Source organism: Eptesicus fuscus, chromosome 3, assembly GCF_027574615.1.
Source record: "Eptesicus fuscus isolate TK198812 chromosome 3, DD_ASM_mEF_20220401, whole genome shotgun sequence".
NCBI lineage: Eukaryota > Metazoa > Chordata > Mammalia > Chiroptera > Vespertilionidae > Eptesicus > Eptesicus fuscus.
The window spans coordinates 82259318-82283910 of record NC_072475.1 but is presented as its reverse complement, the minus strand read 5'-3'; the positions used below and the strand labels follow the sequence as shown (position 1 = coordinate 82283910).

The 24593-nt window shown below is 42.8% G+C and overlaps 1 protein-coding gene across 3 annotated transcripts in view; it reads left to right on the top strand.

The window, feature by feature from the left end:
* ARL6 (ADP ribosylation factor like GTPase 6) overlaps positions 1-15554 on the top strand; it is a 49464-nt gene extending 33910 nt beyond the window's left edge. For all 3 annotated transcript variants that reach the window (XM_008157628.3, XM_054714058.1, XM_054714057.1), the window contains one exon: positions 15059-15554. In XM_008157628.3, coding sequence (XP_008155850.1) covers positions 15059-15084 — 26 coding nt within the window. In that variant the 3' untranslated portion in view covers positions 15085-15554. The remainder of the gene's footprint in view (positions 1-15058) is intronic.
* The last annotated feature ends 9039 nt before the right edge of the window (positions 15555-24593 follow it).

Sequence of the window (24593 nt, the reverse complement as noted above, 5' to 3'; positions counted from 1 at the left end):
TGATCTGAAAAGATACTTGGTATGATTTCAATCTTCTTGAATTTGGGGAGACTTTGCTTGTGACCCAGTATGTGGTCTATTTTTGAAAATGTCCCATGTGCACTTGAGAAGAACGTATATTCTGCAGCTTTGGGGTGAAATGTTCTGAAGATGTCAATTAAGTCCATCTAATCTAGTGAGTCATTTAGGATTGTTGTTTCTTTGCTGATTTTTTTGTCTAGAGGATTATCCAGTGTTGTCAGTGGTGTATTAAAGTCCCCTACTATGATTGTATTGTTGTCTATCTCTCTCTTGATATCTTCCAGGAAATTTTTTATGTATTTGGGTGCTCCTGCATTGGGTGCATATATGTTTACCAGGGTTATATCCTCTTGTTGTATTGATCCCTTTAGCATTATGAAGTGGCCTTTCTTATCTCTTGTTATGGCCTTCACTTTGAGGTCTATTTTGTCAGATATAAGTATTGCTACCCCAGCGTTTTTTTTTCATTTCCATTTGCCTGAAAGATATTTTTCCATCCCTTCTCTTTCAGTCTGTGTGAGTCCCTTGTTCTGAGGTGGGTCTCTTGTAGACAGCACATATATGGGTCATGTTTTTTTTGTCCATTCAGCCACTCAATGTCTTTTGATTGGAGCACTTAGTCCGTTTACATTTAAAGTTATTATTGAAAGGTACTTGTTTGTAGCCATTTTTGTTTTTTGAGGCTGTGTTCCTTCTTACCTTTTTTTTTCTTCTTTTTACAGCAGACCCTTTAGCATTTCTTGCATTGCTGATTTGGTAGTGATAAACTCCCTTAGCCTTTTTTTGTCTATGAAGCTCCTGATTTCCCCTTCAATTTTGATTGATAGTCTTGCTGGATAGAGTATTCTTAGATTGAGTCCCTTGCTTTGTATCACTTTGTATATTTCCTTCCATTCCCTTCTAGCTTGATGTGTTTCTGTTGAGAAATCATTTGATAATCTGATGGGGGATCCTTTGTAGGTAACTCTCTGTCTCTCTCTTGCAGCCTTAAGATTCTCTCTTTGTCGATAACATTTGCCATGGTAATTATGGCGTGTCTTGGTGTGGGTCTTTTGGGATTCATCTTGCTTGGGACTCTTTGTACTTGAGTAACTTTTTTCTTCCCCATATCAGGGAAGTTTTCTGTCATTATTTCTTCAAATAAATTTTCTAATCCTTGCTGCTCTTCTTGTCCTTCTGGCAGTCCTATTATACGTATGTTATTTCATTTTGCATTGTCCCAAAGCTCCCTTAGGCTCTCCTCCTGCTTTTTAATTTTTTTCTCTAGTTGCTGTTCAGATTGGGCTTGTTTCTGTACTTGATCTTCTAACTTGCTGATTTGGTCCTCTGCTTCTTCTAGTCTACTGTTGAAGCCTTCCATGGTGTTTTTGATTGTAGCTATATCATTTTTCATTTCTTCCTGATTTTTGCATAGGTTGTTGATTTTCTCATCCATCTGGTATATGAACTGTATGACCATCACTCTGAATTCTTTTTCTGTCATTTTGCATGCTTCTGTTTCACTTATTTCCTTACTTGGCGATTCCTCCTTTTCTTTCCTCTGGGGATTGCTTCGTTGTCCCCCCCATTCTGACTATCACCAGAAGGTTCAGATGTTGAGTTGCAGGGGCCTGGACCATGTGCAGTGGGAGTTTTGCACCCCCAAGTGTCACTGAAGAGCTCTGATACCAAGACATGCGGTTGCTGTGGCTTGGTGGGAACCACGCTCGCCCTGGGTCAGAGTCACAGGCGCTTAGTGTGGCCTTGTGTGTGCACCTAGAATCAGGGACCCTGCCTGCGCCACGTTGAAACAGAGAACCCACTGGCGTGTGCCAAAAATCAAAGTCCCCTATTGTGTGTCAGGAGTCAAAGGCTCCCTGTGTCCATGCCGAGAATCGAGTATCAGAATCTCTGTTGCTTGGTGCTACCTCGCACTGAGAATCAGGGTTCCTGTGTGCACATGCGCCAAGAATTGGAGTCACTGGCTCTTAGTGTGAATGTACTGGGAATCAGGGATCTCAGGCGCACGTAATGAGGAACAGAGTCTGGTCACTGGTGGTCAATGCTGCCTCTTGTGTGGAGGTTCAGGGTCCCCGATCTGCCCGGGAGACCAGGTTGCTCAGTCGCACTGTGTTGGCAGGAGGTCCACTTCTGCCCTGCTGTAAACAGCCTTCTGTGTGCGCTTGCCCAGAATCAAAGTCAGGTGGCACTGCCGCTTAGTGTGGGTGTGTGGTCTGGTCACGCGGGTGTGCACTGTGGAAAACAAACACCCTGTGTCCATGTACCCAGGCTCCAATTGAGCGCTGCCTTCCTGTGTGGGCACAGGGTCTGGTCATGGGGAACAAACTCCCCAAGACCGCACATCCAGGTTCAAATTCACCGCAGCCTCTCTGCTAAGGTGCAGGGTCTGGTCATGGGAAACAAACTCCCCGGTTTGCACCCCCAGGCTCAGATTCAGTGCTGTCTACCTGCATGGGTGTAGGATCTGGTCGCAGAAAACAATCTCCCCAAGGTCATGAACCTATGCACAAATTCAGGACTGCCTCCCTGCCTGGGGGTGGAGATGAGTCGCGGGAAACAAATTCCTCAAGTTTGCAAGTCCAGGTTCAAGTTCAGCACTGTTTCCATGCCCTGCGTGGGTGCGGGATCTGGTCGCAGAAGACCACCTCCCTAGGGATGAGCGGCTAGGCTCGAATTCCGCTCAGTCTCCCTGTCTGAGTGCAGAGACTAGTCGCAGGAAACAAACTTCCCGTGTCTGACACCAAGGCTCAAAGTCAGGCAGAGTCACCACTGCTTTGTGTGTGCAGAAAGCCTTATTGTGCGGCTGGGGTCTGGTAGCTTCTGTGTCGCTGCCGCGGGGGCGGCGGGGAAGGGGGATTGGCTTTGTGACTCACAGAAATCTGCGGCCGGGTGCCTGGAGTCCTGGTGTCCCTGGGTCTGCAGCTGTGGTGGCAGGTCTTCTACCAGAGCAGCTGTATGGTCCTGGTTTGCTTCTGAGACCAGACTGGGTGGTGGCGAGGCTAGGATCCTAGTCTCAAGCAGTTCTGTTCTTCAAGATGGCGTGGTCTCTGTGCCGCCGGTGTCCTCGGGGTTTTGCTGTCTAAGACTGCCCAGATTGGCAGCCCCCTGGAAGAACTGTAGGGTCTCACTGTCCCTATTTCACTCACACACACACCCACACACATCCACACACACCTCTATCGCTCCCTCACTCTCTCACACACTCTCCCTCCCTACCTTCCTGCTGGTCGCCATCTTGCCTCCCTCTTGCCCATTTTTCTATAGCAATAAATTTCTAAGAGATCTAGTAATGGAAGCATATTTGAAGTTTGGGACAAATGTTAGTCTTACTGTCGATATCTAAAATAAGTCTGCATGGCATGTATTTTAACCTTTTGCACTCAGATGTTGAGTGTGACTCGACACGGTTAGCATCGGTAGCAGCTCTTTTTATACTCTTTGAATGTATCAATAATTTGAAATATAAAAAAATCCAAATAAGTTTGTATGAAAAGAAATTCCAGTTTTTTATCCTACTGCCGCACTTTGTAAAATCTGGGGTATTTAAAAAATTAAATCCCGAGTAGAATAAAGGAATCGAGAAAAAAGCAAGCGAGTGCAAAGGGCTAAGAATGCTTTACTTCATACATATCTTAATCCTATATAATAAAACCCTAATATGCAAATAGACCGAATGACCGGCGGAACGACTGGTCGCTGTGATGCACACTGACCACCAGGGGTCAGACGCTCAATGCAGGAGCCTCCCCCTGGTGGTCAGTTCACTCGCACAGGGTGAGCGCCACTCAGCCAGAAGCTGGCGAGCGCAGTGGTGGTGGCGGGAGCCTCTCCTGCCTCCATGGCAGCATTAAGGAGCAGCTAGCTGAGCAGTAAGGAGCAGCGAGCAGGCAGGGCAGTAAGGAGCAAGGGGTCCTGGACTGCGAGAGGGATCCTGGATTGTGAGAGGGATGTCCGCCTGCCGGCTTAGGCCTGATCCCCCTGCCAGCAGGCAGACATCCCCTGAGGGGTCCCGGATTGCAAGAGGGCGCAGGCCGGGCTGAGGAACCCGCCCCTCGTGCACAAATTTCGTGCACCAGGCCTCTATTTTATATATAACACTAGCGTTCCCGTTGCAGGAAAAATCCTGCAATAGGATTTCCTGCTGCACTCTACCCCGCCTCCGCTCCTCCCTTGTCGCCCGCCCCGCCTTCTCCTCCAGCCCGCCTGCTTTTCCCTTCTCCCCCGGCCCCGCCTCCGCTCTGCCCTTGTCACCCGCCCCACCTTCTCCACCAGCCCGCCTGCTTTTCGCTTCGCCCCCGGCCCTGACTTCGCTTCTCCCTTCTCCTCCCCCCCTCCGGCTTGCTTGCTTCTTCGAAGCTTTACTCCCTTCTGCAGCTCTTGGCTTCTTTCGACGCTGTCTTGATATGCAAATTAGCCGCCATCTTTGTTGGGGTAATTTGCATACTCGTCCTGATTGGTTGGTGGGCGTGGCTTGGCTGATGGGCGTGGCTTAGGTGTAGCGAAGGTGCGGTCAATTTGCATATTTGTCTATTATTAGATTAGATAGTTGGCACATAATATTATATAGTTTTAGATATTTACACAACTTTTAACACTCATATTGAGAATTATAAATACTGGTATTCTATTGATTTGTATGTAGCAGCTCTATTTGTTATTCATCAAAAATAGCTATCATAGGTTGGTACAAGCTTACTATATCAGGGAATAAATTAAGGTTTAAGATATATTAAGGCAGGGGAGAGGGGGTTAGAGATCAACCAAAGGACTTGTATGCATGCATATTAGCATAAGCAATAGACACAGACACTGAGGTGGTGGGGGCTTGTTCTCAGGAGGTAGGAGTGGCAGGGGGGCTCAATCCAGGAAAAAGGAGACATATGTAATACTTGAAACAATAAACAAAATAAAAAAAATAAATAAATTATTATTTTTCCTAAGTTTACATTGTCTACTAGTTACAGGAATCGCTGGAAGCACAGTAGACTACAAAGAGCAGTAAAAATGAATGAAACTGAGTTCTTTAGGTTTCAGGACACTGAGAGGCCAAGAAATTTTCACTCATGAGCAGAACAACTAAGGATCATTCCTATTAGGCATCTCACTGCTCTGAATAAGGGTGAACAACAATATATTATAAATTTAAGTTTTCGTCTTGGGCTATCAACTTAACTCTTTCTACACTGACCATTTTTTTAATTCTCACTTGAGGATATGTTTTTATTGAGTTTTAGAAAGACAGGAAGAGAGAGAGAGAGAGAGAGAGAGAGAGAGAGAGAGAGAGAGAGAGAGAGAGAGAGAAACATTGATGTGAGAGAGAAACTTTGATTAGTTGCCTCCCATACACATCCCGGCTGGGGATTGAACCCACAACCTAAGTATGTGCCTTGACCAGGAATGGAACCTGCATCCTTTTGGTGCATGGCACAATGCTCCAACCAACTGAGCCACCAGGCCAGGGCTAAACTAACATTTTGATTACAGTTATGTGTGATTTCTTTTCCTCTTCTGCATGTCATGTTGGATCTTTGAACCAAATATTAAGTTTATGTCTGGACAAGCTTACTATATTGGGGAATAAATTAAGATATATTTAGCTGCTTACCCATACAATGACATAATATTTCTTTGGTTCAAAGTACTAAGTGTACATCTGATAAATATTTTTCATGTGTTAGTAAAATGTGGTATTTTAATTAACTGCACAGACTATTAGTGATTTTTCTCATTTGTAGCCATCATAACATTTACCATTAAAGTGCAAAGAGCACCCTGGCCAGTGTGGCTCAGTTGCTTGAAGCATCATCCTGTACACCAAAAAGTTGCCAGTTCAATTCCCAGTCAGGGCACATACCCAGGTTTTGGGTTCAATCCCATGTCGGGATGCATGTGGGAGGTAACCAATCCCCCCCTCCCTCTCCCTTTTCTTCCTCTCTTTCTCCCTCTCTCTCTCTCTCCCCCTCTCTCCTTTCCTCCTCTCTAAAAAATTCAATAAAAAATAAATAAACTAAAAAAGTTAAAACATTAAAAAGTAAAAAACTGCAAAGAACATTCTAGTCATAATTTTATAATTAAGTGAAACTTAATTGAGAACCTCTAGTGATTCTAGCATAACTACTAGAATTTTTCTGTGAACACAACCAACTTAGTTTCTTGGGTTGTGGTAAAGAAGTGATGAAAGTTAAGGCACTGATTCCCACATAAACATAGGTTACAGAGGAACATTCCAGAGAAGACACCAAAAGCATATTTTCAGCCTTGATTCTTATTTACAAGTGCTTATTATTGCTCACAGTGAAGATATAGCATGGATCAAACCCCACTATTGTTCATAAAGTAATTCAAAGCACAGTAACCACTAAAAATAGGTTGATATAGTCATCTGAATTTTACATCTTAGCTCTCTCCGCTCTATCATAGCTCTCTCTTCCCTTTATTTATTTATTTTGTATTTTGTAACAGTGAGGCCACTAGGTGTCAGTAACAATCCAACATCACTGTGCCACTTGCCAACTCTGGTCTTGTCACCTAATTTTTATGTCTGACTTTTCTGATTCGTTATCTTTGCATCTTACTTCCCAAGTCTTTGTAAGGAGGGTACGTTATTGGAAATACTTTTGTGCCCTTCTGTTGCCATATTTTTTATGTAACTGTTACAACAGTTTTCTGCAAGGTAAGCTAGTTGTCCCAATTTTATGTAGGCATCATGGAATAGTAGTTAAAAAGCAGTTGGGCTTTTGAGTGTAGAAGATTCATTCCACCACTTATTATTAATTAACATCTCTTTTGAAGATAATTGTCTTCATCTGGAAAATTGAAAAAATAAATGTGAAAATAGTTGCACAGATTAAATGAAACACTGTATGTGTTAAAATCACTAGCATTAGAAAACACTCAGTAAATGTTAAATGTACCCTTTTACCTAAGTGCTCTATTTAATAACGAAAGAAACTTTGTACATAGATTAAAAAGTATGTTGGTTTGGTTTTGAATAGAAGATCTTCTGTTCATATTTCTTATGTAATAGCGAATAGTTTGCAATTTGATGCTCCAGTCTCTCTTTATTCAAAAAAAGGCAAAAACCTAATTTTATAAAATAGCTAACAGCATACAAGAGACTTGTCTGTGCATTTAACTAACTTATTAGATTTTTTATGTAAATCTATCTGTGAAAGATATTCTGAGTTTATCTCTTCATTTTGCTTCCGAATTTTCCTAGCATTATAAACAAGAAGGCCCTTGGACCAATTTCTTTTCTTTTCTTTTTCTTTTTTATTGAATTTTCTATTTATTTTGTTGTTGTTTTGTTTTGTTTTTAATTCTTTATTGTTGAAAATATTACATACTAGAGGCCCAGGTCACGAAATTCGTGCACAGGGTGGGTGTCCCTCAGCCCAGCCTGCACCCTCTCCAATCTGGGACGCCTCGAGGGATGTCCGACTACCCGTTTAGGCCCAATCCCGGTAAGATCGGGCCTAAACGGGCAGTCGGACATCCCTCTCGCAATCCAGGACTGCTTGCTCCCAACAGCTTACCTGCCTGCCTTCCTGATTGCCCCTAACCCCTTCTGCCTGCCAACCTGAACTCCCCCTAACCACTCCCCTGCCAGCCTGATTGATGTCTAACTGCTCCCCTGCCAGCTTGTTTGCCCCTAACTTCCCTCCCCTGCAGGCCTGGTCACCCCTAACTGCCCTCATCTGCAGGCCTTGTCACCCCTAACTGCCCTCCCCTGCAGGCCTGGTCCCCCACAACTGCTCTTCCCTGCAGGCCTGGATTCCCCCCAACTGCTGGCCCAGCCACCCCCAACTTCCCTCCTCTGCCGGCCTGGTCACCCCTAACTGCACTCCCCTGCAGGCTTGATTGCCCCCAACTGCCCTCTCTTGCAGGCCTGGTCCCTCCCAACTGCCCTCCCCTGCTGGCCTGATTGCCCACAACTGCCCTCCCTTGCAGGCCTGTTCCCTCCCAACTGCCCTCCCCTGCCGGCCTGATTGCCCACAACTGCCCTCCCTTGCAAGCCTGTTCCCTCCCAACTGCCCTCCCCTGCTGGCCATCTTGTGGCAGCCATCTTGTGTCCACATGGGGCAGCCATCTTTGACCACATGGGGGAAGCCATCTTGTGTGTTGGAGTGATGATCAATTTGCATATTACTCTTTTATTAGATAGGATAGAGGCCTGGTGTACAGGTGGGGGCCAGCTGGTTTGCCCTGAAGGGTGTCCCGGATCAGGGTGGGGGTTCCCTTGGGGCGTGGGGCAGCCTGAGTGAGGGGCCTGTGGTGGTTTGCAGGCCGGCCACGCCCCCCGGCGACCCAAGCGGAGGCCCTGATATCTGGGATTTATTTATCTTCTAAAATTGAAACTTTGTAGCCTTGAGCCGAGCCAAGCCTCCTGCTTGCTCCATGGCCACAACCATTTTTGTTGGGATTAATTTATCTTCTATAATTGAAACTTTGTAGCCTTGAGTGTGCAGCGATCTTGGTTGTGTTAATTTGCATACTCACTCCTGATTGGCTGGTGGGCATGGCTTGTGTGTAGCGGTGGTACGGTCAATTTGCATATTACTCTTTTATTAGATAGGATGTCTCCTTTTCCCCTATTGAGCTCTCCCAGCCCACTCCCGCCCCCAGCACAAGACCTCACCTCCCTACTGTCCATGTCCATTGGTTATGCTTATATGAATGCATACAAGTCCTTTGGTTGATCTCTTACCCTTTTCCCCCACCCCCTACTCTTCCTGCCTTCCCTCTGATATTTGACAGTCTGTTTGATGCTTCTATGTATCTGGACCTATTTTTCATCAGTTTATGTTGTTCATTATATTCCACAAATGAGTGAGATCATGTGATATTTATCTTTCTCTGACTGGCTTATTTCGCTTAGCATAATTTTATTATTTAGAGTTTAAGGCTAAAATTTTGGAGATAGAATATTAAATGAAACATTTCGTGCCATGATTCCATTCTTTTTCGGAAGGATTCACAATGATTTCCTATGTATTGCAGCCCAAAGACAAGAATTCCTGAGTAGATTATGAAAAACCAACAGAGAATATACAGAAACTATTGCAGAGATAGAAGTTGTTTTCTAGCTCTGAAACTTTGAAGTGAGATATTTATAAAAAGAAATCCTCCCATGTGACTAAGGAAACTTACTCATTTTATCACTTTATCTGTATGGGAAAGGTTTATGCTTTCAGGTTTTAATAAAACACATAAACTATTCATATGGGTGTTCCAATGACACTTAACTTTCATCTCCTCCTCAGATGTCACTAATAGTTAAGGGACTTTTGTTTAAAGACATTAACCCACAAGGGCAAAAGGAATGGGAATGACAAAAATGGCAACCAAAATAGAACAAAAAACAATGGCACCCAGACTTTGGAAGCTGGATATCTGATGAATGTTGATCTGGTCTGATAAATAATGAATGACCTAACAGACTTAAAGACCCTTTCTCTTAACAGAGAAAGCTGAATTCTAAGCCAGCACTGAGGAAAGCTGGAAGGCTAATTTACATTGCAGATCCCCACAAAGGCTTGATATTGGTAGAAATTGGAAATAAGAGAGGTAGGGCTGAAAAGAGAACACACAGTCTTACATCCTTATCTCAAAAGAAGGTTGAAGGTTCATTCTCTGCAGAGAATCAAACAGAGTGTCTCTGGACTGGAGAACAGCAAGCACAACTGTGTGTGGTAGTGCTGAACTGAAAATAAGGAGTAACTGAAAGTTTTCATACCAAATATTATAACCCTCTTCTACCTTCTGCTTCTCCCAGAAGACACTGGTGGTAGGCATGAGATACAAAGTCATCTTTGAGGAATCAGACCAGCCTAAGAGAAAAGAGCTAGTGGTATTAACATCAGAGATTTCCAAGGAAATGGCTTAGCTAGATACACTAGAAGGAAAACCACATTTGACAAGCCTAAAATGCATATCACAATTCCAGTTCAGCTTTACAGTGTTTGTTAATACATATGAGAAGATGGCAAAGGATCACCAGGCATTTGAGGACCAAAACATTATGAATTAAGGAACTTAAACAAACAGGAAAAATAGGTTAAAGGAAGTAGAGTTTATTTAGGGGAACATTTCAAAAACCTAGTAGAGTATGCACTAGCTCAGTGGTCGGCAAACTCATAAGTCAACAGAGCCAAATATCAACAGTACAACAATTGAAATTTCTTTTGAGAGCCAAATTTTTTAAATTTAAACTATATAAGTAGGTACATTGTTATTAACTTAATTAGGGTACTCCTAAGCTGGCTTTTGCTAAAAACTCAAGGGGCCAAAGAACCGCATGTGGCTTGCGAGCCACAGTTTGCCGACCACTGCACAGCTGGTTTGGCTCATTGGTTAGAGTGTTGGCCTGTGGTCTGGCCGTGGGTTCGATGCCAGTCAAGGACATGTACCTCGGTTGTAGGCTTAATCCAGACCCCAGTTGGGGTACATGTGGAAGGCAACCAATCAATGTGTCTCCCAGTCCCTTCCACTCTCTGAAAAATCAATGGAAAAAATATCTGGTGAGGATTAACAAAAGAAAAAAAAATAGTAGTGTATCAAGAACAAAGAACCTAAAAATGAGTTTTTAGAAAATAATAATAGAATAGTAGAAATTGAAACCCCAGTTAAAAGAAGATAAAATAGAGGCACTCTCTCAGAAAGCAGAGCAAAAGGAGAAAAAATAGAAAATTGGAAAGAAAAGATAAGAAAGTAAGGGGTCATTTTTAGGAGGCTTAATATCCAAATAGTAGGAATTTCAGAAAGAGAGGACAGAAAATAGAGGGGAGAAAAATCAGCAAACTATTTTGAAGACCTAAATATGAGTTTTTAGTTAAAAGTCCTTTTGAGAACTCAATGTAGTGGATGAAAATATCCTCACACCATGGCACATCATTAATAACAGTCAACACTGAAGACAATGGAAGATTCTACAAACTTCATGAGAAGAAAAGGAGATTTCGTGTAAAGGATAAGGATACAGAATAGCATCAAACTTTTCAGTAGCAACCCTTGGAAGGTATAATATGATTGGGCAGTGCCTGGAACAGTCAAAGGAGAAAATGGAATTGTGTTCTCAAGCTGTATCAATGTATTGTGATTGTAGAATTAAGACATCTTCAGCCATACAAAGTCTTAAGAATTTACTTTCTATACCTTTTACTAAGGTAGCCACTGAGAGGAGTATTCCTCAAAAACAAGGGAGTAAACCAAGGAAAAAAGGGGGGAATCCTGAAAGAGGAAAATAAGCACAAGAGAGTGGGGGAAGGAATCCCCTGGATGATAGTGGAGATCCTAGACTGATAGTGAAAGATCTTTTATGAAAATAAGTGGGCAAGCAGAGAAAACTGGTCCAGATTAGAGAGTTTGGGAAGACTGTAGTGAAATTGATTGACTCTGTAATGTGCTTCATAATAATAAAGGTTTAAACAGCGTAGAGTAATGGGATTGAAGTGGTATCTATATATATAAAGAGCCAGAGTCTGTAACATCCAAAATGACCAAAAGAACAACCAAACACTGGGAGGCAGTCCTGCAGTCAGTGCTGCGGGCGCCACGACGACCCAGCACTGACTGCCAAGGGGGCTGCAGATTAGGCCCGAAGAGAGAAGCAGGGTCTGATCCGCAGCCTCCATGGCAGCTGATCAGCCCTTGCCTGCCTTTCTCTCCAGGCCTTGCCAGCAGCCGCGGGGGCTGCTGATCAGTCCTGCCATTCTGATCAGGCCCACAGATAGGCCCAGAGATGCTGACTGGCATAGAAACTGGCCAATCAGAACCAAATATGGGTGACCTGCGAGGAGCCAATGGCTGCCTAGGAGGCAGAGCTTTTGACACTGACTGGCATAGAAACTGACCAATCAGAACCTAATCTGGGTGAACTGCGAAGGCAGAACCTAAGGTGGGGACTGAGGAGGCGTTTTAAGGGCAACAGCTGTTTGGTGTAAGGTATAAGAAAGCGGTTCAAATTTTTAACGACCAGTTTGGCAGTATAGTGCATATGGCTGGCTATCAGTCTAGATATAGGGATTATGTATTTTTGTCTGCCAAGAGCATCTCCTCCTGCTGAAAAAGGCTCCCCCCCCCCCATTTAAGCTATCCTATCCTATATAATCTATCTATACTAATAAAAGGGTAATATGCTAATTAGACCAGGTCGACTGGCCATTTTCCAGGTGTCTGACTTCCTTCCAGACAAAGCCATGATGGTGGGGGCCGAGGCAGAGGCAGTTAGGGGCGATCAGGCCGGCTGGGGAGGGCAGTTGGGGGCAATCAGGCCGGCATGGGAGAGCAGTTAGGGTCAAGATTAGGCCAGCAGGGGAGGGCAGTTGGGGGCAAGATCAGGCTGACAGGGGAGGGCAGTTAGGGGCGATCAGGCAGGCAGGCGAGCAGTTAGGAGCCAGCAGTCCCAGATTGTGAGAGGGATGTCCGACTGATGGTTGGATTGGGCCTAAACCGGCAGTCGGACATCCCCCAAGGGGTCCCCGATTGGAGAGGGTGCAGGCTGGGCTGAGGGACCTCCACCCCACCCCCCGTGCACGAATTTCGTGCACCAGGCCACTAGTTAGATACATAAAAAAGCAGAGAGGCAGGGTTGGAGATAAGGAACAATTATTAACTCCAGGGAAAACAAAATGTAATTGAAGACAGGAAAAGTAACTGAGGTGTGCTACCTTTCTCAGCTGTGACCAGCATTTACAGACTCATCCTATATAATAATAGAGGGGTATGCAAATTAGCAGGGATGCCATAACATCACGACTGCTCAGCAGGAGGCATGCACAGCAGGAGCAGGTGGGCAGGGACTGCCATCACCAGGAGGACCTCCATGCTGGGTGGCCCCTGGTGGAGGCAGTTCCTGCACCGCCCAACCCAGAGGCCACCCATCCTGGGTGCAGCCCCTGGCTCTGCTATCTTGAGTTTGTGGTTTCCAAGGAAACAGCCAGAAGGAATGATAAACTCTACACAAATGGCTTAGCTGGCACCTATCTAAGCAGTGGCTTCGTTTAAATCGAGCCTTTCCTGCAGTGAATGACCCCAACCCTCCCTGGATAAGGCAGGTTCCTGTGGAGTGCAATCTCCATGCAATACAACGGGGGCCCCAGTTTCATCCCTGGCGATCTCATGCACGTTAGCTCAGGGCAGCAGGGAAGGAAGGCAAAAGGCATCACACAGGGCAGCTCTGGCAAGCAAGCAGAAGGAAACCATGTCTGGCAGACACTCCCCTGCCACCCCCTTCAACGTGTAAGAAGAATCAAACCAACACAAATACCCCTCTCCCACCCCGGAGAGATCTGGGACTGAGGGACATCCCTCCCAGGCATTGCATACCTGCTTCCTACCCCCTTGATCCAAATGGGCAGTTTAGGGAGATAAGGGGAGGAGGAGCCTCGCAGGAAGGGGATTCCCTGGAACCACACCCCTGCCCTCCCTCCAGACCTGACCTCTCGGAGCGCGGGGCTTGACTCTGCCCCCAGAAGATTTGCATATCCCAGACCTTCCTGTGCTTCCAGGCACTGGGCATTCCCGTGTCTTCCCTGCCTCCCAGCCGCTGACCCTCACTGTCTCCTACCCCAGAAGCCCTCTGTCCTCCCCAATTTTCCGTCTTTATTGCCTAAATGCATAGTGGGCATAGTTGCTTCTCCACGGATTTTATTTGATAACCCAGCGAAGTCACTTAGCAACTGAGCTGCTCAGACTTCATCAGGGACAACGAGTGACACACCTTACTTGGCTTTGATAGCAAAGCAATCTTATTCTTTTATTTTTTTTAATATATTTTTATTGATTTCAGAAAGGAAGGGAGAGGGAGAGAGAGAGAAATATCAATGATGAGAAAGAATCATTGATCGTTGCTTCCTGCATGCGCCCTACTGGGGATCGAGCCCATAACCCAGGCATGTGCCCTTGACCAGAATCAAACCTGGGACCCTTCAGTCCTCAGGCTGAAGCTCTAGCCTCTGAGAAAAACCAGCTAGGGCAAGCAATCCTATTCTTAAAGACTTGATTTTTGTCATAAACAAGTGGATTTGAATTATATAAAACCAATATACATTTTTTAATGAGATGTCTCTTCCTTTTTTCTAATGCAATTCTACCTTAACCCTTTGCACTCGTTTGCTTTTTTCTCAATTCCTTTATTCTAATGCTAACCGTGTCGAGTCACACTCGACATCCGAGTGCAAAAGGTTAAAGCTTATGTTGTATAATCTATACTAATAAAAGGGTAATATTCTAATTAGACCAGACGTCTTCTGGACATCCTTCCACACAAAGCCATGGTGGCGGGGGCTGAGGCAGAGGTGGTTAGGGGCGACCAGGCTAGCAGGGGAGGGCAGTTAGGGGCAATCAGGCCAGCAGGCAGAGGTGGTTAAGGGCTATCAGGCCAGCAGGCAGAGTGGTTAGGGATGATCAGGCAGGCAGGCAGGTGAGCAGTTAGGAGCCAGCGGTCCCAGATTGCGAGAGGGATGTCCAATTGCTGGTTTAGGCCCGATTCCACAGGCATCAGGCCTAAACCAGCAGTCAAACATCCCCCAAGGGATCCCAGATTGGAGAGGGTACAGGCCGGGCTGATGGACCCCCCCACACACACAAATTTTGTGCACCGGGCCTCTAGCTATATTGATAATGACTACATTACTTCGTTAGGAGGATGGGAGTATTGAAAGCATTATGAGGTTTGTAGAGAGCAGCATAGAGATATATAAGAACTGAGGCCTCATATTAAATGGAAGAAACTGGTATTTCAACAAGTAATAATATATATTATTTAGAGATAAAGAGGTAATCACCTAAAAGGGAGTTGAGAGATGAGGCAAGGGACTGCTAATTTTTATGCAGTCATATAGAACTCGTTAACTGGCTCTATGCATCTACTAGTACAACTGTGATGAAAATAAAAACTATAGTATGATTTGTGCTTTTTTTAAAAACTGTATGCATAGATTTCTACTGTGTTCTTATAGATTTGTCTCAGGTTATGTTAAAAAAATAGATTTTGCCCTGTAGAGACCGATAACGTCTTGTCTGTTTTTGTTATCAGATCAGATCCAAGCTGTGAAGACCTGAAAAGATAGTATTTGGAAACCTCAACAATTGTCAATTCAAGGAATATAGCTTAAGGCAAACTGAATACATTAAACTTTTTAAAGATGTTGGTACATCTAAGAATACTTTATAATCTGCTTGCATTTATGGACTCTGAATAAAGTTTATAAGAATTTAAGATTTCACATATGCTAATCTGGCCATTAATTATATGAAAATAAATCCTCAGAAAGGATCCCCAGAATATCAACCTCTTGGTAAAGGTCTACACTTGTTCGTAATGAGAATGTAAAATCCATCTCAATATCTCATCGTGAATTATGATATCTTCAGTGTATTTTTTAATTGTCTTCAAAAAAGCTTATAGTATGACTGCAATGGGATTGTGCTTGTGAAAAAGAACTTTAAATATTTATAAGGGACCATGGGTGACTAATGTATATTAGATTTTTACTATATGTCACCATCAATAAAACATAAAATGTAATGTACCAACTAGTGTGCTTTGTTTATGCTGAAATAATAATGCTGTGTTAATATGGTATTTGGTGTTTTACTGTCAAATATTTGTCAACCTGAGACCAAGTTATGCTGAAGTTATTTATCCAGTGAATATGTATTGGGTAGCTCTATACTTGTACTAGTCTGGCACCATACTACGCAATGGTGATAGAAGGTAAATTAAACATATTCCTTATCCTCAGAGAACTTAAAATTTAATGAGGCAGAATTTGAGAATTTTTTAATATATCATATTTAATTTTTTACTTCATTGGCTGAATGAAAATATTTTATCCTAAGACTGAGTTATTAAAATGAGTTAATGTGTGATTCTTCAATAATTATAACTGACTTTCTTTAAAATTCCTCCAGTTTACTATAGCACTTTGTTGAAATAGATTGTGACCAAACTGTTTTGTTTTTTTCTGAACAAAAACTGCTACATAAATGTTCTTTAGAATTTTAGACATATCTCAGGTATCCACAGTATACAAATTGTGTTATTCTCAAAACTTAGAGACCACTTAGAATTATGAACTCTAAATAGAAACTTTGGTTTTAAATTAATCACTGGGAAACAGTATAGAAAGCAGTGGTGTCAATTCTGGAATGTTTGATGTGTAACATCTTAAACATACTTAGCTGTGGAAATGATGAAAAACAGAGGCAAAAGGTGAGCATTAAAGATGTGATATAATAACTGGTAGTGGTATGTTTCAGAGATTTGAATAAAATAATTTTAAAACTACAGTAAAAGTTCTGTAATATACTTTCTCACAGTCCTGAAATCCCAGTGACTTGGAATTTGTCAAGTTCAAAATTATCTAGGATATTCTACTGGTTCCGCATTTTCAGCTAGCTTGCCAGCCTTCCATTAATTGTTTTGATGAGGACAAAAAGTGAGACTCATTAACTGAGTGGACTCAAATATAAAAAGGACGTTATGAAAACACTGAATGTGATTTAACAGAAAAACTAGTATTCCGTAATTATTTTAGGAGGATGCAGTACGGTAACAACACTAATAGTTATTAATCTGTGATCACTACATTTTGAGCAAATTATATCACACATGATTTTGTATCACTTACTTCTCACAATAGCCTTATGTGATAGGTTCTATTATTTGTTTTATAGATAAGAAAACTGAAGCCTAAAGAAGTTAAGTCATTTGGTGAAGGTCACAGAGCTAGTAAATTGTGGTGCTAGGAATCAGAACCAATCTGTTTAAAGTGGATGATTCAAGAAACAAGAATATTACAGATATTAGAAACATAGAGGTGTCTGCCATAAAAATAGTTAAAAGTATTGAAAAGGTTCTCACTGTGGAACGAGACCAGGATGGGGATGGGAGGTGGTCAGAGATAAGGGACTAGTTTTTGTGTTTTTTTTTCTTTTTGCTTGTTTTAAGTCTATTAACACCTCAGATTTTAAATTCTGGGCGTAAATGACTGATAACAAATAATTCTTAGGTTGATACTCAGTTAATTACTGTCCCACAAACTACAGTAGTAACTCGTACCTATGCAAATATTGAGAAAGAAGAGAAGTACTTTTTTCTTTGATTCCATGTTCTCCAAATATAAACATCAATTCTTACTCTAGACTTTTAAGTCAAGATTATGTAAAAGCAGTTGGGCAACAATAGCCACATGATGCCATGTAAGTATGTATAAGCTGAGGTTATTGGGTTTGTATTTAACATGCAATTAAAATTTATTGCATTCTAAAGCTCAAGCAGGTGCTTTTTCATGTTTAGACATCACTGTGTAACAAATTTTACTCTATAAGCTCTCCATTTCAATATAACACCTCATAAAGTGTTCAAAACATCCTGTTATATGTTTTGCATTTAAATATTTATATATGGCCCTATTCAGCTTCTGCTTTGTAAATCATGAAAGGGCTGAGTTTTATATATTTGTTTTTCATTTATAGGTTGCCAGCTAAAAATTATGAATTGTCTCCTGATTCCTCAAGTTATTTTTTTCCTTTGGAATTTTTGGCACACCACATTGTTATTTACTCTTGCAAATAGCTGTGACAGATAGATTCTGCATGTAACTCTCGTACATATAAAAAATACTGTAGCATTTTAACTGACTTTGTGCATATTTTCTGCTTTCTGATTATTCCCTCTTAGTTTTAAAAAATAAAAGTGATATTAAAATTTCACTTAAATTTAAGTGAAATGGATGTTAAAATAGGTTTTTATTTCTGTGCCTGAAAAGAAATACTATAATGATTGGGAAATGGTTATTGTACTTATTTATTTTTTTAAACAAGTCTACTTTTTTAAAAAATATATATATATATTTATTGATTTCAGAGAGGAAGGTAGAGAGAGATAGAAACAGCAATGATGAGAGAGAATCATGGATTGGCTGTCTCCTGCAAGCCCCTCACTGGGGATTGAGCCCACAACCCGAGCATATGCCCTTGACCAGAATCAAACCTGGGACCTTTCAGTTCGCATGCCGAAGCTCTATCCACTGATCCAAACAGGCTAGGGCTGGTTAATGTATTTAATTTACTGTTTCAGGCAACTTATTCCATTTTCATAGCGAATCTCCTTCAATAATGATTCTTCTGCTGGGGACTGCCTCGGGATCATTGCTCTTCCTTCTGATCATTCGATTTTTGTGCACACTTGGAGGCATCATCAACATACAGTGTATTGGGGTTGGGTTTTGTTTGTTTTTAATTTTTTTATTGATTTTTAGAGAGAGAGAAACATCAGTCAGCTGCCTCCCATGCACACCCCAAGAAGGGATGGAATCCAAAATCGGGGTATGTGCCCTGACCAGTAATCAAACCCGCCACCCTTTGGTGTATGCTGTACAGGGATGACACTCCAACCAACCGAACAACACTATCCAGGGCAACATATAGTGTTAAACTGTTTTCTGGTGATTTAGAATAAACCAAGAATGACATTAGATCCTCCATATTTCAAGTCACAGAGTAATGCTAGAAGTCTTATAGGAATGGCAGGTATTTTGAAAATAAAATTTGGTTAAAAATATAGTAGTAAAACATTTTTACAGCTTTTGCTATGTGTCATGCACTTTATATAAGCACTTTACATAGGATGGAGCAAATATAGGTTTGCAGTTGTGTGTACACGAAACACAGTTTATTCGTGTAGTAGTATTTATTAACTAGAGGCCCGGTGCATGAAATTTGTGCACTTGGGGTCCCTCAGTCCGGCCTGCACCCTCTCGCAGTCCAGTAGCCCTCGGGGGATGTCTGACTGCCAGCTTAAGCCCGCTCCCCACAGCAGTCAGACATCCTTAGTGCTGTCGGGGAGGCGGGAGAGGCTCCTGACACTGCCGCTGTGCTTGCCAGCCATGAGCCCAGCTACTGGCTGAGCAGTGCTCCCCCTGTGGGAGCACACTGACCACCAGGGAGAAGCTCCTGCATTGAGTGTCTGCCCCCTGGTGGTCAGTGTGTGTCATAGCAACAGGTCGTCCCGCCGTTCAATTTGCATTATATAGGATTATTTTATCATCCTCTCTAATAAAATGGTAATATGCAAATTAACCATCACTCTGCTACATAAGCCACGCTCTCAAGCCAGTCAGGGAGAATATGCAAATTAACCCCATCCAAGATGGCTACAGCCACAGAGAGCAAGGTTTCCCAGGTAACAGAGCAAGCCAAGGCAGAATAGGGAGGAATCAAGATGGCGGCATAGTTAAGCAGCTAATCTGCTGCCTCACACAACAATTTCGAGGGTACAACTAAGGGACAGAGCGTCTACCACCCAGAACCACGGGAAAGCTGGCTGAGTGGGAGATTTACAACTAGGAAGAGAAAGGAGCACAAACGCTGGGGAGCTGAGGTACGGAGGCGGAGGTGCGCGAATCGGGCTGGCAGCAGGCGACTGAGCGCGCGGTTTTTCTTCAACCTGCAGGGAGACAAGCTCCCGATCACTGTGAAATCCAGTTTCTGGGGACACTCGGGGGACCCAGACACCTACGGGGAGAAGCTGGACTCTCGGCCATCGGGTCGGAAAGTGAGAGTGACTTCTTTGCAGAGGTGCGCCCAGCAATCATTGTTTACTGCGCTGGAGCGCAGGGCACAGGGACTTGGAAACGGGAAAGGCAGAGACGGCTGACGCCAGCCATTGCCGTTGGCCACGCCCCAGCCTAGTGACGGCCTGAGACCCCACCCCGCCCTGAGACCCCGCCCCGCACATTCTACAAACCCGCCCAGGCTCCACACAGCGGCTTTTGCATATAAATGGCCTGTTCTGTGGCAGCTCAACCAAATTAACTGCAGCTCCAGTCAGACTGCTCCAAAACCGCCCAAGCAAAGGAGGAGAAAACTAGTTCTTTCTGTAGCTCCTGCTGGGGGACACACAGTACACAAGGGTACACCAAGAGTGTCCACCTCAGGTAACTGGGAGGCTGACCCGTTGAACCAATAGGACACCTAGTACACAAAGCTACCCTACCAACTCAGGGAAGCAGAGAATATGAGAAGGCAAGGAAACAGATCACAAACCAAAGAAATGGAGGAGAACAAGTGACTGGACATAGAGTTCAAAACCACAGTTATAAGGTTTTTCAAGAATTTCATGGAAAAGGCCGATAAATTCAATGAGACCCTCGAGGATATGAAAAAGGACCAACTAGAAATTAAACATACACTGACTGAGATAAAAAATATTATACAGAGACCCAACACCAGACTAGAGGATCGCGAGAATCAACTCAAAGATTTGGAATACAAAGAGGCCAAGGACACTCCTCCAGAGAAGCATGAAGAGAAGAGAATTCAGAAAGTTGAAGATAGTGTAAGAAGCCTCTGGGACAACTTCAAGCGAATCAACATCAGAATTATGGGGGTACCAGAAGAAGAGAGAGAGCAAGATGCTGAAAACCTATTTGAAGAAATAATGAACGAAAACTTCCCCCACCTGATGAAAGAAATAGACTTACAAGTCCAGGAAGCGCACAGAACCCCAAACAAAAGGAACCCAAAGAGGACCACACCAAGACATATCATAATTAAAATGCCAAGAGCAAAAGACAAAGAGAGAATCTTACAAGCAGCAAGAGAAAAACAGTTCATTACCTACAAGGGAGCTCCCATACGATTATCAGCTAATTTCTCAACAGAAACCATGCAGGCCAGACGGGAGTGGCAAGAAATATTCAAAGTGATGAATAGCAGGAACCTACAACCAAGACTACTCTACCCAGCAAAGTTATCATTCAGAATTGAAGGTCAGATAAAGAGCTTCACAGATAAGAAAAAGCTAAAGGAGTTCATCACCACCAAACCAGTATTATATGAAATGCTGAAAGGTATTCTTTAAAAAGAGGAAAAAGAAGAAGATAAAAATTATGAACAATAAATACATATCTATCAACAAGTGAATCTAAAAGTCAAGTGAATTAAAAATCTGAGGAACAGAATAAACTGGTGAACTTAATAGAATCAGAGGCATAGAATGGGAGAGGATTGATAATTATCAGGGGGAAAGGGGTGTCTGTGTGGAGAGTATGGGAAGAGACTGGACAAAAATCATACACCTATGGATAAGGACAGCGGGCGGGGAGGTAGGGGCAGAGGGGGGTGGGAACTGGGTGGTGGGGAGATATGTGGGGAAAAAGGAGAAACAATTGTAATCTGAACAATAAAGATTCATAAAAAATAATAAAATAATAAATAAAAATAAATAAAAAATAAATAAATAAATAAAGATGCAGAATAAATGGTTAATGCTTTAACAAATGACAGTGTTGTAATTAATGTTGGGTTAATCTAAATGCAGAGACTATAATTGATTGCAGAATAGTTTACCTTAGTTTATCAATTCTTGCTTTTATTTACCCAGCCCAGAAAGAATTTAAAAAGCATTATCACTGGTAAAAGTGATCAATAAACCAATCAATTAATCAATCAAATTCTGCTTTTTTCCTAAAAAAAAATATGGGGGCTATTACTAATTTGTATGTTCCTAAATATATATGATTGTACTGCTACTAACATTTAACATCGTAAAGAAGAGTGAAATTTACTTCCCTCTTTGAAATTAATATTTATTTTAGTCAAAAGCCAAGCATATGATATTATGTTCAGTACTTTTATAAAAGCATTAATTAATAAATGGAATGGTTTTTTAATGACAAAAAAAAAAAAAACAGAGCAAGCCAAGCTTTCCATAGCCGTTGCAGGCCTAAGCCTCCACTCAAGCTACAAAGTTTCAATTATAGAAGGTAAACAAATTCAAACAAATGGCGGCAGAATGGAGCTTGAGAGAGCAGGCCAGGGTTGCCGGCGGCAACAAGGGAAGCAAAGCTTTCCGCACATCCTGGCCAGGCCCACCCACTTAAGGCTACAAAGTTTCAATTGTAGAAGGTGAATTAACTGCCACAGAAATGGCTGCCGCCCGGAAGGAGCAGCAGGCTTGGCTCCGCTGCAGGCTACAAAGTTTCAATTGTAGAAGGAAAATAAATCCCAGATACCAGGGCCTCTGCTTGGGTTGCCAGGGGGCGTGGCCGGCCTGCAACCACCACAGGCCCCTCGCTCAGGCCGCCCCACACCCCAAGGGAATCCCACCCTGATCCGGGACACCCTTCAGGGCAAACCAGCTGGCCCCCACCCGTGCACCAAGCCTCTATCCTATCTAATAAAAGAGTAATATGCAGATTGACCATCACTGCAACACACAAGATGGCTGCCCCCGTGTGGTCAAAGATCCTGCCCCCATGTGGACACAGGATGGCCACCACAAGATGGCCAGCAGGGGAGGGCAGTTGGGAGGCACCTGGCCTGCAAGGGAGGGAAGTTGAGAGGACCAGGCCTGCAAGGGAGGGCAGTTGAGAGGGACCAGGCTTGCAAGGGAGGGCAGTTGGAGGTGATCAACCCTGCAAGGAGAGGGCAGTTAGGGGTGACCAGGCTGGCAGAGGAGGGAAGTTGGGGGCAAACAGGCTGGCAGGGGAGCAGTTAAGCATCAACCAGGGGGGCATCGGAGTGGTTAGGGGGTGATCAGGCTGGCAGGCAAAAGCGGTTAGGGGCAATCAGGAAGGCAGGCAGGCAAGCTGTTGGGAGCCAGCAGTCCTGGATTGTGAGAGGGATGTCTGACTGCCCGTTTAGGCCTGATCCCACCAGGATCGAGCCTAAACTGGCAGTCGGACATCCCTCCAGGAGTCCCAGATTGGAGAGGGTACAGGCTGGGCTGAGGGACAACCCCCCTGCCGTGCACGAATTTCGTGCACCAGGCTTCTAGTTTTATTATATAGGATTATTTTATCATTTTCCATATAAACAACTGTGGACCTACTTTTGCCCCACCCTGTATACAGGCAGACCATGTTTTATTGAACTTCACTTTATTGCCCCTCACAGATGTTGTATGTTACACAAATTGAAAGCAAGACCCTCCACCAGCAAAAGGATAATGCGTGACTTTATTGCAGTGGTCTGTATTCCAACCCACAATTTCTCCAAGGTATGCCTGTATTAATTTATTTAAACCTCAACAATCTTATGAAGTAGATGCTATTATTATCTCTACTAGAGGCCTGATGCACAAAATTCATGCAAGAGTAGGCCTTTCCTCCCCCAGCTGCTGGCACCAGCTTCCCTCTGGCACCCGGGACCCAGGCTTCCCTCCAGCCACCGGCAGGCACCCGGGACCCGGGCTTCCTTAGCAGCCCTGGCTTTGTCCAGAAGGACGTCCGGTCTAATTAGCATATTACACTTTAATATTATAGATTATACAGATGGTGGGTCAACAAGATTTCCAAGTCCTTACATCAACACATACCTCTTTTTGTGTACCCCTTGAGCTAATAATGATTTTATATTTTTAAAGCCTTCTTTGTTTCTTTTTTGTTTTTATATAAATCATTTTTTGTTGTTCAATTACAATTGACATACTGTTGTATCACTTTCAGGAGTTCACCCAGTGATTAGACTTTACATAACTTTCTAAGTGATCATCCCAATAAATCTTGTATCCATCTGACACCGTACATAGTTATTAAAATATTACTGACTATACTTACTATGCTGTACTTTATATCAACATGACTATTCTGTAACCACAAATTTGTACTTCTTAATCCCTCACCTTTTTCACCCAACCTCCCTCCCATCTGGCAGCCATCAAAATATTATCTGTATTTATGAATCTGTTTCTGTTCTGATTGTTTGTTTATTTTGTTATTTCAGGTCTGTATTTATTGCCATATTATTGCTTATATTTTTTATCTTTTTTTCTTCTTAACAAAGAACCTTTGATAATTTATATAATACTGGTTTGATGGTGATTAATTCCTTTAGCTTTTTCTTGTCTGGGAGGCTCTTTATCTCTCCTTTGCTTCTAAATGATAGCTTTCCTGGGTAGAGTAATCTTGATTGTAGGTCCTTGCTGTTTATCACATTGAACATTTCATGTCAACCCCTTCTGGCCTGCAAAGTTTCTGTTGATAAATCAGGTAACAGTCTTATTGGAGTTCCCTGGTAGGTGACTAACTGCTTTCTCTTGCTGCTTTAAAATTCTCTCTTTAAACTTTTGCATTTTAATTATGATATGTCTTAGTGTGGGCCTCTTTGGGTTCATCTTGTTTAGGACTCTCTGCACTTCCTTGACTTGTATGTCTATTTTCTTCACCAAGTCAGAGAAGTTTTCTGTCATTTTTTCAAATAAATTTTCAATTACTTGCTCTCTCTCTTCTTCTGGCACTCCCATGAAATAAATGTTGGTATGCTTGAAGTTGTCCCAGAGGCTCCTTACACTATCCTTATTTTTTTTAATTCTTTTTCCCTTTTGCTTTTCTGATTGTTTTCTGCTTCCTCATATTCCAAATCACTGATTTGATTATCAGTTTCATCTACTCTGCTGTTCATTTGCTGTAAATTATTCTTCATTTCAGTTAGTGTATCCTTCATTTCTGACTTTTTTTTTTTAATGGCTTCCATGTCCTTTTTTATGCTGCTAAGTTCTCACTAAGTTAATTGATCATCCGTATAACAGTATTTTGAACTCTGAATCTAGTTGATTGCTTATC